Below are 21,277 nucleotides of genomic sequence, written 5' to 3'. Positions count from 1 at the left end.
GCTGATTCTCAAACACTTACCCGACTGAGTTTGTGCTCTGTTTTCGTGCAGGCGTCCATGAAGGTTTGAGCAATGACGGACAAAGAGGCGTCCACGACCTCGCTCACGTGCACGTCGAAAATGAAGTGAGGGTTCTTCAGGATGTTCACCCAGAAACGCAGCGGCAAACTGCAGAGAGAGGCCGATTGGTATTAAAGGGAATATGTAAGACATACTTCACCTGTGATAGTCAAGGTTCCTCGCACCAAAAACATTATTTAGTCATTACGTTTCAGCAGCCTTGGTTCTGGAAGTATATTTACAATTTATATACACACACGTATGTATATGTATGTATATACACACACACGCATATTATGTTTACAAACTTTTGTTTTTGAAAGAAGTCTCTTCTGCTCACCAAGGGTGCATTTATTTGATCCAAAATACAGCAAAAACTGTTATATTGTGAAATTTATTTACAATTTAAAATAACTTTTTTCTATGTGAATATATTTTAAAGTGCAATTTATTACTGCGATGTTAAAGCTGAATTTTCAGCATCATTACTCCAGTCTTCAGGGTCACATGATCCTTCAGAAATCATTCTAATATGACGATTTGATTCTCAAGAAACATTTATTATTATTATCAGTGTTGTGTACAATCTTTTTTCAGGATTATTTAATGAATAGAAAGTTCAAAAGAACATCTGAAATATAAAGCTTTAGCAACATTATAAATGTCTATTTAAATGTATACACAGAACTGTTCAAGAGTTCAAGATATTGAAAGAAATTAATACTTTTATTCAGCAAGGATGTGTTAAATTGATAGAAAAAAAGTGATAGTAACGATTTATATTGTTACAAAAGATTTATATTTTGAATAAATGCTGTTCTTTTTAGCTCTTTATTCATCAAAGAACCCTGAAAAAAGGTTCACAGGTTATAAAAATATATTAAGCAGCACAACGGTTTCCAACATTGATAATAAATCATCATATGAGAATGATTTCTGAAGGATCATGTGACACTGAAGACTGGAGTAATGATGCTGGAAATTCAGCTTTGATCACAGAAATAAATTATATTTTATTAAGTATATTCAAATAGAAAACCATTATTTTAAATTGTAATAATATTTAATAATATTACAGTTTTTTGTAATGTATTTTTGATTAAATAAATGCAGGCATGATGAGCATAAGACACTTCTTTCAAACATTTTGACGAGTATAAGAAACTTCTTTTCAAACATTAAAAATAGTAATGTTACAAAACTTTTGACCGGTACTCTATTAGTGCTGTCAAATCGATTATTCGCATATAACATAAAAGTTTGTAAAAATGTATACAGTATTTACAAAGTTTTATGCAATTAATAACGAATAATTGGTTTGACAGCACTAATATATATATATATATATATATATATATATATATATATATATATATATATATATATATATATATATATTTAGTGCATATTTTTTTCATGACCATTACTGAGGTTCTTTTTCCTGTCGAGTTCACTGACTACTATTCTGTTTAATGTGAAGTTAGTATAATATTTTTAAATATAATATATATAAATAAAGTATATAAAAATAAAAGTACTTTGAAATAAAGTATTCTGCCAACTATTCAGACATATACAAATATATCAATCTTTATATCTGGATGAACACCTAGGCGTTACTATGCAGTTGTTTTGAGTGGCTGATAGGTGCTAATAGGTGGTTGCTTAGTAGTGTTGCTTTAGTGCATTGTTATGCAGTTGCTAGGGTGCTCTGAGTCTGTGATAAAGTGCTGCTAAGGGGTTGCAAAGAAGCTTAGAGTATTTTTAGTGCGTTGCTATGTGGTTCATAGCACCTCTCCAAAAATGTAACAACGCGTAAATTCTACGCGGACCCAGGCTCTGTGATTGGTCAGCCAGAACCCCTCCCTCAGGTCAATAAATAAAATAAAAAATCTGCGATAGGAGTGTGTGTGTGTGTGTGTGTCCAGAAATGGGATGATAGTTTCATCCTTACATCTGCTATATAACACAATATTTTGTAGTCCAGAGATTCTTTATGTAAGTGAATAAATACATATATCCGCTGTGAGTGTGTGTGAGCTCTTGATGGTCTAGTGGTAGAATTTTTGTTAAGCGTGCCAGAGCAGAGTCCTGCACGGGTGCAGGTACCTGCGGGCGACCCGCGAACATTGCTGAAACGGGTGAAAAACATCCTAACCGTGTCGGATACGGGAGCGAGTTGGGTAGGACAAGGGAGAAACACGGGTCTAAACACGGGTTTTAAACAGTCACGTGCAAACGAATATATAAAAATATATGCATATTTTTAGGAACACATCTACAAAAATATGCCTTGCCTGTATTTCATAAAATAATTTCAAATCCATATCAGTTTATTTGTGGCCGTGCGGCGCACGCGCGCCCTCCCAGGAGAATCACAACCGCTACCATGGTCATCATTAAAAGTTAAAATTCAGAAGAGCAGACGTGGATAAGGGCGATGACACGAACGAGAGCTCAATTCAATCCGGAAGTGCACACAGAAAGCTGCCTCTCAGACGCCAGACCACAAGTACTGAATTTTAGTCTATTGAATCTACTAAATCTTACTATAGTCATTTAAAACTAGACTAAAACTATAACAATTCATATGCCTAAAATGTTATAGTCAAAAGACTATGACTAACACTAAATTTAAAATTTGCTGTCAAAATGAACACTGGTATGAAGTATGACTGGTCAAATTATTTTTTTAAGGATTTACCCGCCAAGCTGCCATAGCCTTGTGGATACAGCGCTAACGCATAGGTAACATTCGACAATGACGTTAGTTAGCATGCAAAAAGCGTAGTTGGGCTAATAATGTTAAATGAAGTCCTTTCAGAAATATGTTTTTACATAATCCTGTCAAATAAACACAATGTAGAAACCTTTCTTTTCTAGTATGATTTTGACTTTGATAAGAGCTTTGTAACTTTTAAACAAGTATTTACCTTTCTTTTAAGGTACTTTTAAACAAGGTACTTTTAAACAACTTTTAAACAAGTATTTACCTTTCTTTTAAGGTACTTTTAAACAACTTTTAAACAAGTATTTACCCAGCTCTACCTTTCATTCCAACCAGACGATCCCACAGTAGCTGCACGAATCTCCAGCTGTCTGGCTGACATCTCTGCATGGATGAGTAAAAATCACCTACAGCTCAACCTGGCAAAGACTGAGTTCCTCATCTGTCCCGCCAGTCCCACTATGCAACATGACTTCACCATCCAGCTAGGTGCATCCCTGATCTCCCCTTCAAAATCACTCAGAAATCTTGGAGTTACATTTGATGACCAGTTGTCCTTCAGAGATCACATTGCTAAGACAGCTCGCTCTTGCAGGTTTGCGCTCTACAACATCAGGAAGATCAGACCGTTCCTAACAGAACACGCAACACAGCTTCTTGTCCAGGCCCTGGTTATTTCTAGACTTGACTACTGCAATGCGTTTCTGGCGTTTCTTTTCCTCCTCTTTCCCGCCCTACTCTAGCCTGTACTACACTGAGAAATGTACACGGACCAAGTATTTCAGGCACTTGTTGCGCTCACTCGACTCTTCACGACCAACCGCTTATTGTACCCCCAAGTTGTAAGTCGCTTTGGATAAAAGCGTCTGCTAAATGCATAAATGTAAATGTAAGTATTTAAATGAGTTCAAGCTAGTCCTATGCTAGCATGTCAGATGGAGCATGACTGACTGGCTTAAACTACCATGATGGCACAGCGTGCATGCAACAATAATAAAATAATGCATTTACTTTTACTTTTGATACTTAAGTACTTTTAAAAGCAAGTACTTCTGTACTTTTACTTAAGTAAAAATCTGTCTTTACAACTTTGGAGTAATGGAGTAATATTTGATCAGTGGTACTTTTACTTTTACTCAAGTAATGGAGTTGTGTACTTTGTCCACCTCTGTAGAGATGCTTGATTTGCATTGGATACAACAACTCAAGCTGCAAGAAAAGTCACTATCCATTTGCCGCCATTACTGCTGCTGCTACTCCGACAACGGCCCTGTCCCAAATGGCACACTTCATGTGCACTTTCGGTCTTGTGGACTTGTGGTCTACGAGACCGCAGGGTGTCCCATTTTAGGTCTCAGAAGGGTGCTCGCGAGCGCCCCCTTTGAGGTCGATATGCGCCCTCGCTGCGCACTTCTGCCGAGCTCACACTGGTGCGGGTTACACAGCGGACTTCTTCCCGGGAGTCAAAGCGGCATTACGTCGTGAAAATGCGGACTCAGAGGAAGACCGTGAGGGTTTAGGGTGCCATTTGGGACAGGGCCTCTGTACACAACTAGCCGTTTCTTCTTGGGCTTTTGCCTTGATACTGTGGGTTACACCATCAACATGCCGGTGGACACTGCCTACTAGCGGTCGGACCTCAACGCAAAAGTATGAATGAAAACCGATGCGTAACTTGTGGCGTAGAGGATACGGCGTAGGTCCGACGCAGAAGTATAAATCAGCCTTAAGTCTGACCACTAGTAACAGCACACCCCTCTTGAACAAACTAGGGATGGCGAAAACTAAACATTTTCTTGACCGACCACAGAGCTTCATTAGCCGATTGAAACCGGTTAACCGATTAGTTTAAAATATGCTGCGCTATTTGAAATAACAGCCGCGAGCCACGCCTGCAATTTCGCAACTCTGTCGCATCTCTCTGCCGCTCTGCCTCCCGCTCTCACACACACACACACTGTCCCGGCGCCGCCGCCTCCCTTCCACTCACGTCACTTTTTTTAAATCCCCTACAGCGCGAAACATGAGTCCCGCAAACGCGGTGCCAAGGAGCTTGTTGGTAATCAGAGGACAAATGGCTCCACAGTTTTGAAATGGTTTGGGTACAAGATGATCGCTTTGAAAATAAAGGCATTTGTCTAGCGTTAGAAGCTCATTTGAAACATTTCCGCGGCTCATTTAAGAAAATGACCGCTCCGAAGAGACGCTGCTTTAGTTCGAGGTAGTGCTAACAATAATAAAGAAAGATGATGATCAACACCTTATGTGTTACCACTGAAATGTAGATGTAATATATTTCCAAATGTAAGCCCATCTTATGCGGAATGTTGCATACAATAACCTCGAGTGTTTTAGCCTGTTTACTTTTTGCAAACCTTGTGAGAGCGCAAACCCAAACGCTGTGACCTCGCGCCAAATGTTTTTATTGGTTTATTAAGTACAAACAGGCGAGTTATGAAAAATTGAGTGTGAGGGATTTGTTCACTTCACACAAAAAGATTTTGGAATGAGATGGCTAACTGTAGTAGCGTTTAGTCTATAATAGCCTAATTTAGAGATCACTTTTTTTTTTTTTAACCGACAACTTTGATCGGTTAACGTTGATACGGTCAACCATCGGTCAAACGGTCATCGGTTAACATCCCTAGAACAAACTGTACGAACCATGAAATCATTCACGTCAAACATGTTTAATAATCACGGTCAGGGCTTTGTTTGAAATCTCCAACCCTCAGGATGAGCAACAGTGATGCTCTTCCCCTTAGCAAACGCCGCTAATTATGTATTTAATCCATTTGATACCGAGTCTTCCCTGCAATTAGAGCATAAACTCAGTACAGAGCAAATAATTCACTCAATCCGCCCCTCAATACTCGCGCCGCCGGAGCATGAACACGGACAGACGGCTTTGGAATTTCAAACAGGTTATTAAACAGCTTTGGCTTTTGTTTCCTGTGAGCCGGTTTAAAAAAGCTCATTCAGATGACTGATTTCAGAATATATATTGGCTAGTTGCATCTCTGCGGAGAAGAGAACAGAGAGGAAAAAAACAAAAGGTGTATAATAACAGAACAATTAAATTAACCAGGGACGTAATTAAGGTGTTTGTTTGGCTGTGAGCGGTTTTATATTTAATAGAATCGCTGGTGAAGCTGCTGGAGTGATGATATTGCTCGTCACATTTATTCACATCTCGGCGGCAGCTGTCAATCACGCCGCATCCGCGGCAGCACATCAGCCGGAATAAATGAATGCGCCGCTGACATTAGCATATGCCGAGCGTCTCGAGAGAGAAGCGGCAATCAGAGAGCAGAGACGCCCGCTGTGACTGGCACACCGCGAACACACACACTTTCCCACCTGTTGGTCTTCCAGATGTGTATGGTTTCCTCGTCTACGTTCTCGTGTCTTAGGGCTTGCTCATCCAGGAAGTCAAAGAAGTATTTAACCGCCGGCGGGACGGTGGAGCCAGAACAGAGCACACTGCGAAAGAAATCATCCACGAACTGCTGCAGCGTTCCCTGAAAACACACACAGACACAAAAACAAGCTCATTATAGTTCAGTGATTAGAAATAAGTGCTGGAAGTGTTTTTTAGAGGATCAAGAATTGAAAGTTTCTACAGATATCGCTAAAATTGTTTCTGCCTGCCCTCGGCTCTCTAAAAAGTCAAGATCTGGATTTGATGCCATGAAGATTGAACATATATATATATTGTTTCTTATTTATTTATTCTTGTAATACATACATACATATATATATATATATATATATATATATATATATATATATATATATATATATATATATATATATATATATATATATATATATATATATATATATATATATATATATATATATACACACATATATATATATTAAGGATGCAACAATACAGTTTGTCCACGGTTCAATACATACCTCGGTTTTTAACCACGGTTTTCGGTTCGGTTCGCTTCTGATGGCTAGTCGCATCAGATTTTTGTTATTCTATTCTTAAGCGACAGGAACCTCAAGAGGTTAAGGAGAAAAAAGACTATTTTTTAATTGCAATACTTTTTCTTTATTTTACTTAAAAGAATTGAAAAACCTTACTTAAACTTAAAACTTTACTTAAAAAAACCCTTCCTAGTGTATTGTTTAATATAAAATAAATATATATAAAGATTTATACTGGTAGCTCAGAGCTGTACAGCAGCATTTAAGTATGAAATTGAATGAATAAATGTAAAAATAAAACACTACATAGACTTCACTATAGAATGTACACTGATTCTTATTAAAGCTACTGTATTAAAGTTTTTCAGTCAAGAGCAGTGAGTGATTTTCTGTTTGTCTTTTGTTGTTGAATTAACATTAAATGGATAGTTCACTCAAAAATGAGAAATGAATACAGGTTTGGAACAATATTAGAGTGAGTAAATAATGACATAATTTTACTGGGGAACTGTCCCTTTAAGGACCGCGTGTTCACTATAGGCTGCGACCTCCGTGCATCTAATATACAGACACACAAGATTTTACTTTCACTTTAGACATAACCGAGTGTGTTTATGTTAACCTTGTGTGTATTTGACAAAAAAAAATAATTTAAGTACTTTTTATGTATTTTGAATATAAATAATTATTTTATTTACCCTTTAAACATTTTAAATAAGAAAAAAAGAATTTGAAGGGTTTTTTTGATGGTCAAGCATAAAATGTTTCTAAAAATTGACAGATTTCACAAAACAATTGTCTTTAAAAAGTGTAAATAGTTTTTTTTATAATAATCAAAGATTTGATGCCATGAATATTGTAAAAGATTGAACATGTTTTTGTTTTTGTATTTTTTTTGTAATATTTTCTTATTTTTTTATCTTATTATCAGACAAAAGATTTTCTTATATTTTATTTATTTAAATTTTTAATTATTGTAATATTTTATTATTATTACTATTATTATTATTATTATTATTATTATTATTATTATTATTTTTCCAGACAGAATTAAAATCTTTTAATTTAAGTACTTTTTTATGTACATTGTATATATGTATAAATATATGGATATTTTTTTTAACCCTTTAAATATTTTAAATAAGAAAAAAAAGGTAAAAGGTTTTTTTGACGGTCAAACCTAAAATGTTTTAAAAATACTGACAGTTATCACTAAAATTGTCTCTAAAAAGAAAAAAAAGAAAACTCAATCATTCTAAGATTTGATGTCATGAATCTCGTAAAAGATTGAACATGTTTTTTTATTTTATTATTTTTTAAATAATATTTTTTTATTATACAAATTTTATATTTTATTCTTTTTATGTTCTTGTTTTTTATTTTATTTTTTAATTATTGTAATATTTAATTATTATTATTTCAGACAAAAGATTTGATGCCATGAATCTCGTAAAAAAAATTTTTTTATTAATTCTTCTTATTTTTTGTTATTATTTAATTAAAAAAATATATATATATTTATAATATTTTATAATAAATATTTTTAACCCTGAGATAGTATACATTTTGACAAATAATGCAAAATTAAATACATTTAAATAATCAGTACAACTTAAAATATTTTAAACAAAGATTTTGAAGATTACTGTAATTATGCTACTCTCAAAAAATAACTCGGCAGCCCCCAATAAAAATATTATATTATATACACTTGATAATTACAATTAAATAAAATAAAAATCCTAAATATATATATATATTATACATTACAAATGTTTTTAGAAATGTTAAGAAATTTTTAGTAAAGGTTTGAAAACGAAAAAAAAAAAAAAAAAAGATGCATAAAGTTACACTATCCAACCGGATAGTGAAAGATAACAGAATTCTGTAAAGAAAAATAAACAATAAAAGCAGAGACGTCAGATTTATGCACACAGCACATCAGCTGTGGGGTCACTGACAGCCACACACACATGGCTGTTTTCACGCTTTGATCGGCCTGACGGGTGAAGTTACACGCTCACTCCAACGTTTCTCATCTCCTCTGCGGTTGGTTTCTGTCGGCACTGACAGCTTTACGTGCCGCTGAATTACTTCTGTACGAGGTGAAAGACGCGTGAGGTAATTAGCCTCTCTAATCGCCCAATTTACACCGAACGGCCTCCGACGCAAGAACATGCAACAAACCAATCAAACAGAATTAGATGAGTTAAGAGAACATGTGAGCACTCAGAATACTTCCTGGAGCTTATAATAATCACATGACACGCGGCCCTCATTAAACACTGCTGTAGAATTGGACTGTTCATGACAAATATTAAATCAAAACAGATTATGCAGGGTTTTCATAATCTGCCAACCAAATGCACAGGGCAAAAATAATTTCTTAATCAGTAGATGGCTTTTTTTAATGAAAATATGTATAATACAAGATAAACATGCTAGTTTGAACCAAGTTTGTTTTTCGGATTTATCCTTAATATTTTTACTAGGGCTGTCAAAAGATTAATCGCGATTAATCCCATCCAAAATAAAAGTTGGTGTTTACATAATATATGTGCGTATACTCTGTATAATAATTATATATATATATATATATATATATATATATATATATATATATATATATATATATATATATATATATATATATATATATATATATATATATATATATATATATATATATATATACAGGCACACGCATGTATATATTTAAGAAAAATGTATTACATTTATATATAAAATATTTATATTTATATACAATATACATTTTATAAATACAGTATGCAAATATTTCTTAAATATATACATGAATGTGTGTGTATTTATATATACATAATAATTATACAGAGTATACACGCACATATATTATGTAAACACAAACTTTTATTTTGGATGCGATTAATCGCAATTAATCTTTTGACAGCCCTAATTTTAAAAAAATGTCTTATTTATTTATTTATTCTTATTTTCTTTTTAATAATTGTAATATTTAATTATTATTATTATTATTTCAGACAGAATTAAACTTTAAAATAAAAATATATATATATGGATAGGTTTTTGAACCCTTTAAATATTTTAAATAACAAAAGAAAAAAAGAGTTTGAAGTTTGCTGTGTGTTTTTTTTTTGACGGTCAAGCATAAAATGTTTTTAAAAACTGCCAGATATCACTAAAATTGTCTCTAAAAAGTAAAAAAAAATATTAAAAGATTTGATGCCATGAATCTTGTAAAAGATTGAACATGTTTTTTCATTTTATAATTTTTTTTATAATATTTAATATTTTTATTCTTATTTTTTATTTAGTTTTTTTTTATTGTAATATTTAATTATTATTATTATTATTTCAGAAAGAAGAATCTTATTATTTAGTTTTTATTTTATTTTAATTATTGTAATATTTAATTATTATTATCATATCAGAAAGAAGATTCTTATTATTTTGTATTTATTTTATTTTAATTATTGTAATATTGAATTATTATTTAAAAAAATTAATCAGTAGATGGCTTTTAAATTGAAAATATGTATAAAACAAGAAAAATATACTAGTTTTCAGAAAATACATCTTGAATCAAGTTTGTTTTTCATAATTTTTTCTTGTTGCAAGCAAAATCTGACAATTTTGTTGAAACTTGATAAGTCTTGCAAGCAATATGGCAAACTATTATTATTAAAAAATACAAAATAAATAAAATCAATATAAATGAAATAAATAAAAAATCACTATTAAACTGACAAATAAATAAGTTTAAGTTTAAACACAAATTAAATAATGTTTTAAATGTCTATTTATTTATAATTTGAAAATGTATTTAATATTTTTAATGGATTTGTCTTATTTAATTAATAAATTGGTAATTGATTCCTTCATTTTATTTTTAAGCGGCGCTCTCAGTCCTCTATGCAGTGTTGATTTTAAAGTATATTTTCTAAACATTTTATTAATTGTTTAAAGAAAAAGTTTGAGCAAGAAAAATGAGGCAAGAAACATGTTCTATCGAAGTAACTAAAGCCATGTGGGTGGGGATAAAAACTACCCAATAATATCATGGCCTACATTTCACAATCCAATCAAATCCCAGTGGATAAAATCAAGCCCCGCCCTACGTCCCTGGTTCATTTAATTGTTCTGTTATTATACACCTTTTGTTTTTTCCCTCTCTGTTCTTCTCCGCAGGGATGCAACTAGCCAATATTTCCCAAAATCCGTCATCTGAATGAGCTTTTTTAAACCGGCTCACAGGAAACAAAACCTGGAAGTTAAATGTGATTTTTCTTTCTATTTTCCAGCAATTCCTCCAGTAGCAGGAAGCGCTCAGCACCTTGACGGAGAGCAGTCGGGTGAGATATATCTCTGTGATGGCTTTGGTCATGGATTTGTCCTTCATACTTCCTCTCTTAGACTTCATCTCATCCAGCTCGTCAGCCGGTCGCACCAGGTGAAAAACTTTATCATCCTCCAGCAGGGCGTTTCCTGTTTGGGTGAAGAGAGTGAGACGCGGGGTATAAGTGATGAACCCATCTGAGCATGTACTGCAGAGATGTCAGAGGAAGTTAGAAAGTAGACTTCAACTCACTCTCTTCGTGGTTATCGTGGTTTTGGTCGTACGACTGATGTGTGTGCTGAACCCTGGAGAGGACCACTGTTGCATTATCACGTACCTAAAACACACACACACACACACACACACACACACAAAGGAAGCGGCGTCACTTTTAGAAACAAAAAATAACACCCATTTCTTTGCTGAAACAAAAATTAAATACATTTGCCTTGTCCAAAACCCAGTATGCATTTTAAAACATCACGGATGCACGGATGCTTATTTATTATAATTAATTTATTATAAATTCATTTAAAAATTTAAATATAAAATTATATAAATTGATTACAAATGTATTATAAATATGTATAATATATGTATTTATATATTTTGCATATATAAATATTTATAAAATAAAAAATATATAATGTATACATTTACAATAATTGTAGATTATATATATATATATATATATATATATATATATATATATATATATATATATATATATATATATATATATATATATATATATATATTATTTATTATATTAATATATATACTTTAAAAAAATTGCTTAATATTTATAATTAATTAAAAATATAAAATATAAAATTATATAAATTGAATACAAATTTATTATAAATATTTATAATATATGTATTTATATATTATGCATATATATTTGTAAAATAATTTTTTTATATATATTAACAATAATTGTATATATATTTATACATACATACATACATACATACATACATACATACATACAATACACACACTTCAAAAATCTTATGATTAATTAATTTTTTTAAATATAAAAGTATAAAAATTGGTAACACATTTATAATGAATATGTATTTATATATTATACATATATTTTATTAAAAAAAAATATATATATATATATATAATACAGTTATATAATTAATTTATTAGTATTATTAGTATTTACTATATTAATATATATATTTATATATATATATATATATATTTTTATAAAATATTATAAATGATTTATTATGAATTCATTAAAAATAAAAATATAAATATAAAATTATATAAATTGATTGCAAATTATAAATATTCATAATATAATATGTATTTATTTATTCAATATGTATTCCAATAATTGTATTGTATTTTATTTACATAAATTACAAAAATATATAGTAATTAAAATAGTTGTATATCTATATTTATAAAATATACGGATTCAGATTGCTTCAGATCTAAAATATATATATATAAAATATATTATGAATAAATTCGTAATACATTTACATAGCACAAATTATTTTTCTAAATATATATTTATAAAAGGGGCTTGAGAAATGCAGTTTTGGAGGTTTAGCTTATTCAGATGACTACTTCTTCATTCATTAAACTGAATTCATTTGACTTTTATAGTGAATGTACCTTAAAACACAAACAAAAGCACATCACCACATTTAGAAACAGAAAACAGCGCTCACGTTATAATGCGCCAGCGTATTGATGCGCCTCCACCTGCCCTCCTTCTGTGACGTCACGTCTAGATCGGACAGGGTCTGTCCTGTGGAGCCGGGCCGCCATTCTGTGGAAGACACCACAACACACAACGATGAAGAAAGTGTCACGACGTACCCGGCGGTGAAATCACACTCTCACTCGCTCACCGAGGGTGACGCTGTCTACTTTGGGTCTCTGAGAGTAGGGCAGGTTTTTGTACACCTGCTCGATGATCTTCTCCTTCACCTGAGAGATCGTGTCACAATCTAGCACCTTTACCGGGGTGATGTCAGGCCCCTCGCCCTGCACCAGCACCTGCAGCGTCTGGGGACAAAGAGCAAACTCATCACACTTTTGTGAACATCCTAGTAAATACTACTCGTTTATAAAGGAACAAATCTTAAACAATGTGAAAATAAAGTGGCTGTGACATATAATACACCAGAAAGACTTACAAAAAACATAATCTATGATCTAAAACACATACCAGCACAATGTACTCCACATCATCTCCGAGAAGGCCGGTGTCGTTCAGCGTGTACTTGGCTTTCTTAACCTGTGCGTCCACCGGCCCCTTTTCAATCTGGTGCTTTATGGCCCTGAAGAGTTTGTACAGCGGTTCTCCGGCGGAGTCCTGAACAAACACAAGCACTTTAACACGGCCTGCTGGGACTGTTTTTATTCATTATCCACAGACGACACCAATTTATCGCAACTCGACCTGTAAATCAGCTGTGGCTTTGAAGAATTTACAGTTCAAGTGTGTCAGTGACTGAAGTGCTGATTCATGCAGATGAAGAACACAAGCTGCTTCATTAAACACCATTATCATCATCTTCATCAGTCACACTCATGAATATCAAAGCTTTACTGAAACACACCGTGAATAGGACACACACATCCAAACCAAGAAATACAACCCATTTAATGTAATATATAATTAAAAGTGCAACTGAAATGTGTAATACTTCCTCCAATCACAGTTCAAAGCGCAGAGGAGTGAGTTTATTAAACGCTAAAAGTACACCATTTGACTATAAAAAGCATGTTTCCTCATATTAGTTTTCATTGTATAGTAGATTTATCAGCACTCTCAGTTTCCAGTCAAAAGATTTGACTTAATTACTATGGAATCTTGTTTTTGCAATTGTGAGTTAATATATCAAAATTCAGACTTTTCCCCATTTGCGAGTTTATATCTCAAAATTCAGATTTTTCTTGCAATTGCGAGTTTATATCTCAAAATTCTGACTTTTGAAAGTTTATATCTCAAAATTCTGACCTTTCTCGCAAGTTTTTTATCTCATAATTCTGACCTTTTTGCAATTACGAGTTTTTATCTCAAAATACTGACTTTTCTCGCGAGTTTATATCTCAAAATTCTGACTTTTCTCGCAATTGCGAGTTTATATCTCAAATTCTGACTTTTCTCGTGAGTTTATATCTCACAATTCTGACCTTTCTCGCGAGTTTATATCACAAATTCTGACTTTTCTCGCAATTGGGAGTTTATATCTCAAAATTCAGACTTTTCTCGCAATTGCGAGTTCATATCTAAAATTCAGACTTTTCTCGTGAGTTTATATCTCACAATTCTGACCTTTCTCGCGAGTTTATATCACAAATTCTGACTTTTCTCGCAATTGCGAGTTTATATCTCAAAATTCAGACTTTTCTCGCAATTGCGAGTTTATATCTCAAATTCTGACTTTTCTCGTGAGTTTATATCTCACAATTCTGACCTTTCTCGCGAGTTTAAATCACAAATTCGGACTTTTCTCGCAATTGCGAGTTTATATCTCAAAATTCAGACTTTTCTCGCAATTGCGAGTTTATATCTCAAATTCTGACTTTTCTCGTGAGTTTATATCTCACAATTCTGACCTTTCTCGCGAGTTTATATCTCAAATTCTGACTTTTCTCGCGAGTTTATATCTCACAATTCTGACCTTTCTCGCGAGTTTATATCTCAAATTCTGACTTTTCTCGTGAGTTTAGATCTCAAAATTCTGACTTTTCTCGTGAGTTTATATCACAAATTCTGACTTTTCTCGCAATTGCGAGTTTATATCTCAAAATTCAGACTTTTCTCGCGAGTTTATGTCTCAAAATTCTGACTTTTCTCGCAAGTTTATATCTCACAATTCTGACCTTTCTTGCAAGTTTATATCTCAAATTCTGACTTTTCTCGCAATTGCGAATTTATATCTCAAAATTCTGACTTCTCTCGCGCATTTATATCTCAAATTCTGACTTTTCTTGCAATTGCGAGTTCATATCTCAAAATTCTGACTTTTCTCGCGAGTTTATATCTCAACATTCAGACTTTTCTAGCAAGTTTATATCTCACAATTCTGACCTTTCTCGCAAGTTTTTTATCTCATAATTCTGACCTTTTTGCAATTGTGAGTTTATATCTCAAAATACAGACTTTTCTCGCGAGTTTATATCTAACAATTCTGACTTCTTGCAATTGTGAGTTTATATCTCAAAATTCTGACTTTTCTTGCGAGTTTATATCTCAAAGTTCAGACTTTTCTTGCAAGTTTATATCTCAAAATTCGGACTTTTCTCGCCCGTTTATATCTCAAAATTCAGACTTTTCTCGCAGGTTTATATCTCAAAATTCAGACTTTTTTGCAATTGCGAGTTTATATCTCAAAATACTGACTTTTCTCACATTTGCGTTTATATCACAATTCTGACTTTTCTCGCAAGTTTATATCTAACAATTCTGACTTCTTGCAATTGCGAGTTCATATCTCAGTTTACATCTTGCAATTCACAATTTTTCTCAGAATTGTGAGATGTAAACTCTGAGTCCGAATGGCAATAAATAAACTCCGAATTGCAATTCCTTTTTTACTTTTTTATTCTGTGGTGGAAACAAGCTTAAACAAGCTAAAATCCTGGTTTATTGTGAAATGAAATATGAGTGAATCTCTATGAATGTGTGTCCTGTTTAGGGTTGGGTACCGTTTGGGTTTTTTTCGATTCCGGTGCCAAACCGATACTTTTAAAACGGTACCGGTGCCTAAACGGTGCCTGAACCGATACTTAAAAAAAAAAAAAAGGCCACAAAACGAGGTGGATGACATTAAATGGCTTTTTATTTATTTTTTATTTAAATTGAACCATTTAATAAAAGTTTAATGTATACTTAAATGTATGAATGTAAATAAATACAAAACACAATTTACTTATTTACAAATTATTATTGACTTATTTACAAATTCACAGTAAAACCTAAGCCACCTAACCCAACTACAACAAGCCTAATATAACTCTAAATAACAGCTACAGTAATAACAGCAGTCGTCTGTATTCTTGGTCTGCTACTAACCAGCTTCGAGCTTCAGCTTTATTTTGAAATATGATCATATTCTCTGGCTAAATATTTTAGAACACATCGCCTTAATGTTTCCATGGCGACGCCTCATGTTTCTCACATGACACAGCAGCCGCAATAGCGCTGACAGCTCCGCTGTACCGAGTTTATTTTGCTTTTTCTTTTTATTCAAAATATTCACAAACTTCTTAACTGTGTCACGAACTATCTGATGTTCAAATGTGTAAGTGAATGTGTGTTAGTTGATCTATAAAGCGCAATGGGCGGCGCCATGTTAGTTTGCGCCTCAGAATCGGATCTGTTGGATTTAACGTACAACACTTGAGTTCATTCTCGCCTCACGAAATACATGAAAGTAAGTGACCAGTGAACTGGAAGAAGAATAGAGTAAACTATATAGTTACTATATAATGTGCATGTATCTGATGTGAATAAAACACGTAACGTTAGTCAAATTATAACCGTCTGAAAGGATTGTCATTGCCGCTTTCATAGACATCAGTGTGTGTTTTTTGCTAGTAGCCTACTTATGAGCATTTAAATGTCTGAAACTTGAAATAAACATGATGTGGTTGAAAACACTGAATAGCTGTCATGAGTTGTGATGTGACCAGCGCTGAGCGTCTGTCTCTGGCTCAGCCAAAGCGAGAAAGCACGTTTTAATTTTGGCACCGAAATGAGGAACCGAAATCTGCGTTCTGATTCGGTCCGGTACATACCGGTTATATAAGAACCGGTCCCATATTGGCACCGGGTTTCGGTACCCAACCCTAGTCCTGTTTAATATGTTACCTTTAGGTACTGATAGAGACAGATGGACATCCAGTTACTCAGCATCCTTTCCACCACCGTCTCAGACCTGCGGAGACACACACCGACATTATTTTCTATTATAAAACTGACAGTTCCGTCTCTAAAATCTTGGAAGAGTCACATCTGAAGCTGTTATTTAATCTGATCTGTCAGTTAAACACTTTAATAACACGGCAAGTTGCTGAATAGCCTTCAGTCGGTCTAATGAACTAGATTACATGACAGAAGAATTGGATTATGATTAGTATGAAAAATTACCATAGTTATTTATTAAACACTGATGTGTTTTTTTATTATGTTGCGGTTGCTGCCTATTAATGAAAGCCACTCGAGGCCGTATATTACAGTGATTTTAAGTGGTTTCTGCTTCAATAACACTCCCTAACTGTGGTAAGATCACTATAACGCACGGCCTCGAGTGGCTTACTGCTTTAATGAACACTTGCACACTAATTTGAGTCAATAACAAACAATGATAATTAGCATCAGCATCCAACTATGACAATCAAACAAGCATGTGAACATGGTGCTGGCGAGTGTTGTACATGTGGATGGTTTTTATGTGTTCGGGACAGCGAGGTTTGTGTTTATTCTTGCAGAGACAGACTTTTGACTAAAATGACATGGTTTTATGTGATATTTAGTGGCAAATTAATTAATATTCCAAATAAAACCCATCAGGCATTAGTATCATGGGTCAGACGTCATCTCACCTGCGGAGCAGCAGTTTAGGATTCTTGCTGTGGACGTAATCCTCCATGAGCCCCAGCAGAAGCGTCCTCATGATGTCCGTGTAATACTCCAGTTTACCATGAAGCGCTACGGTCAGTAGAGACGCAAAATACACTTTGGCCCTGGCGTTAAAATCCGGACGGCCCTCCAGCGTTCTGATAAACTTTACACACACACACACACAGATTATGGTTTATAAACACTAATGAAATAAAAACTGTGGAGCATTCAAATTTACATCTTAAACGAGAGTCTTGTAATACTCTAATGATTATTATGTTTAATACTGTCTGGTTATGATTGACTTTTGTGTGTCGTGCATTACCATATAAACACTGGGAAGATAATTACAGGCCAGTCTTAAAACACTGACGGTGTGGTTGTTTACGAGTATACATGTGTGTCATGAGATGTAAATGTTTAATTGTGTTTGGGCCATGAATATAAAAGACTTTAATGAGAGCGCAGGAGCTGATTGAGTCCTCTGGGGCTCTTTTCATGTCATTCTGTATAATTGAGCAAATGTCTGCGTGGTGTCTATAGGGCTCCATCAGTGATGCTTGTATTTGTCTGAGAAACACCCAACAATTATCGTCAAATATTAATTTAATGACCTTTCTCGCTATTAACTGTTTAAAATGAGTAGGTGAAGAGCTGTAGATGTCTAGAAATGGATCATAATTACAGTGTGTGTGTGTGTGTGTGTGTGTGTGTGTGTGTGTGTGTGTGTGTGTGTGTGTTTCATACATTGATGAGGAAGGTTTTGCTGTTGAGCAGGTTGGAGAACTGATTCAGCGCCTGGTTGACCGTAGCCCTGCGGGATTCTGGGATGTCCAGTTTGCCGGTGATCATGACGTCATTGGCACCATCCTTAGAGGGCAGGAAGAAGACGCGGTCCGTGTAGGTCTTGTAGTCCAGGAACGGGATCCGGCCCTCGCTTATGTCGTTAGTGTGGTCCTCCATTTCGATCATTAGATCTGCACAGGAAATGACACGGTCAACGTCAACATAGCTTCAAAACCGACACTTCAAAGAAGATCGTAGATGTGCAGATTGTTTTCATTTGCATGTGTTGAGGCAATTTTGCAAATAACACTGATGGATGGATGGATGGATAAACAAACAAACAAACAAACAAACAAACAAACAAATAAATAGGTGGAAGGATAGATAAACAATAGATTAATTGATAAATAAATAAATAGGTGAAAGAATATATAAACAGTTGATAGATAAATAAAATAAAATAAATACAAATAAATAAATAAATGTGAATGGCCAGATAAACGATTGACAAATAAAAAAAATAGGTGGATGGATAGATAAAAAATGGATTAATTGATAAATAAATAAATAGGAGGATGGATGGATGGATGGACTGATAAGTTGATAGATATATAAAATAAATAAAAATAAATAAATAAATAATTTAATTAATAAATTTGAATGGCCAGCTAAACTAGACTGACAAATAAATAAATAAAAAATTAGGTGGATGGATAGATAAACAATGGATTAATCAAAAAATAAATAAATACATATAAAAATAAATAAATGTAAATAGACAGATAAACAACAGATTAATTGATAAATAATTAGGTGAAAAGATAGATAAACAGTTGATATATAAAATAAATAAAATATAAATAAATAAATAGATGTATAGATAAACAACTGATAAATACAATAAATATATAGGTGGATGTATAGATAAATAAAATAAATAATAGATTAATTAATAAAAATAAATAGGTGAAAGGATAGATGAAATAAAATAAATAAATAAAAATAAATGAATGCGAATGGCCAGATAAACAATTGACAAGTAAATAAATAAATAAATAAATAAATAACAAATAGGTGGATGGATAGATTTACAATGGATTAATTGATAGATAAATAAATAGGTGGATGGAGTAATAAATTGATAGATATATAACATAAATAAAAATAAATAAATAAGTTAGATAAGGCCAGATAAACTAGACTGGCATAAATAAACACAAAATTAGGTGGATGGATAGATAAACAATTGATTAATTTAAAAATAAATAAATGCATATAAAAATAAATAAACAATACAGATAAACAATAGATAAACATATTAAATAAATAAATACTTATGTGAATAAATAATTGATTCATTGATAAATAAACAGTTGGAGGGATAACATATCTTACAGTTAATTATTTGATGAAAAATAAATCAGCTACTCTCAAAAAATGGCATACTAGGGATAGGGTCATCCAACAACAAACTAGTTAATGAGTGAGGTCAACTAGCTTTATATTTTCTTATTTATTTATTTATTTATTTAAGTTTTGGTATTTTTAATGGCTGTGCTTAATTAGCATGCTTTAACCATGAGACAGTTTGCAATTCAGAGAAGTTACAGAAGCCATATAGACAGATATCTTTAACGAATAGCTGACTAATATAAGACAAATATCTAAAAGCCAGACTTGTAATATTTCTGTTGCTGTTTACTAAATCCTCTGTTGCCATGCTAAAAACACCACTGCTGCCATGGTAACGGGATTATGCGTGCATGTGTGACCTGTGAACTCCTTTTTGCAGCGGTCACGAACACTCTCTTCCAGATTCTCCAGCTGATGCTTCACTTTCTCGTACTCTCGTTCTGCCTGCTGGCTCTTCCTCCTACACAGAGATGATCAGATGAATTCATGAATTCATTACATGAAACGTTCACTCAGATGAACACCTCAAGGGCGTTGTGGGATGCGCAGTGCTTCTTTTTAACCTGTAGCAGACGACGGAGATGGCGATAATCAGCAGCATGGGAACGACCACCGCCGGGATGATGATGGGCAATGGGAGATTGTACTTCCTCTCGTACCGAACAGAGCCGACCATCCACTCGCCATTGCCAAACTTAATCTGAGAGAGAGGGAGAGAGACTGTAATATGGATGGATGGATGATTGAACAAATGAATAGGTGGATGGGTGGACAGATAGATACATAGTTGTGTGAATGAATAGATAAATAAAAGTGGATGATAGATAAACTAATGGATGAATTGATAAATAAATGAATAAGTGGCTGGAAGGATGGATGAATATGTGGCTGGATGGATAGATGGATGGATGAATATATGGCTGGGAGGACAGAAGGACATTCATGGATGGATGGATGGATGAATTAATATGTGGCTGGAAGGATGGATGGATGAATATGTGGCTGGGAGGACGGAAGGATATTCATGGATGGATGAATATGTGACTAGAAGACAGAAGGATGGATGGATGGATATGTGGATGGGAGGACAGAAGGATGGATTGATGGATATGTGGCTGGATGGATGAATGGATGGATGAATATGTGGCTAGAAGGACAGAAGGATGGATGGATAAATATGTGGCTGGGAGGACAGAAGGATATTCATGGATGGATGGATGGATGGATGGATGAATATGTGGCTGGAAGGATGGATGGATGGATGAATATGTGGCTGGGAGGACAGAAGGATATTCATGGATGGATGGATGGATGGATGAATATGTGGCTGGAAGGATGGATGGATGGATGGATGGATGAATATGTGGCTGGGAGGACAGAAGGATATTCATGGATGGATGGATGG

General features: G+C 33.6%; 1 protein-coding gene across 2 annotated transcripts in view; it reads right to left on the bottom strand.

Moving 5' to 3' along the window:
* plxnb2b (plexin b2b) overlaps nt 1-21,277 on the bottom strand; it is a gene marked incomplete at its 5' end in the record, with an annotated part of 62,495 nt that overhangs the window by 6,668 nt on the left and 34,550 nt on the right. Inside the window, 12 exons of one of the 2 annotated variants that reach the window (XM_079809419.1) lie at nt 21-168; nt 6,149-6,309; nt 11,064-11,215; nt 11,319-11,403; nt 12,764-12,864; nt 12,947-13,103; nt 13,267-13,413; nt 16,921-16,987; nt 17,655-17,836; nt 18,421-18,650; nt 20,232-20,332; nt 20,436-20,572. In XM_079809419.1, coding sequence (XP_079665545.1) covers nt 21-168; nt 6,149-6,309; nt 11,064-11,215; nt 11,319-11,403; nt 12,764-12,864; nt 12,947-13,103; nt 13,267-13,413; nt 16,921-16,987; nt 17,655-17,836; nt 18,421-18,650; nt 20,232-20,332; nt 20,436-20,572 — 1,668 coding nt within the window. The remainder of the gene's footprint in view (nt 1-20; nt 169-6,148; nt 6,310-11,063; nt 11,216-11,318; nt 11,404-12,763; nt 12,865-12,946; nt 13,104-13,266; nt 13,414-16,920; nt 16,988-17,654; nt 17,837-18,420; nt 18,651-20,231; nt 20,333-20,435; nt 20,573-21,277) is intronic. The other variant, XM_079809420.1, reaches the window with a different exon arrangement.

Source organism: Gobio gobio (assembly GCF_949357685.1).
Source record: "Gobio gobio genome assembly, chromosome: 25".
Classification (NCBI taxonomy): domain Eukaryota; kingdom Metazoa; phylum Chordata; class Actinopteri; order Cypriniformes; family Gobionidae; genus Gobio; species Gobio gobio.
The sequence above is the reverse complement of the archived record's forward strand: the minus strand, read 5'-3'. Positions and strand labels throughout refer to the sequence as shown.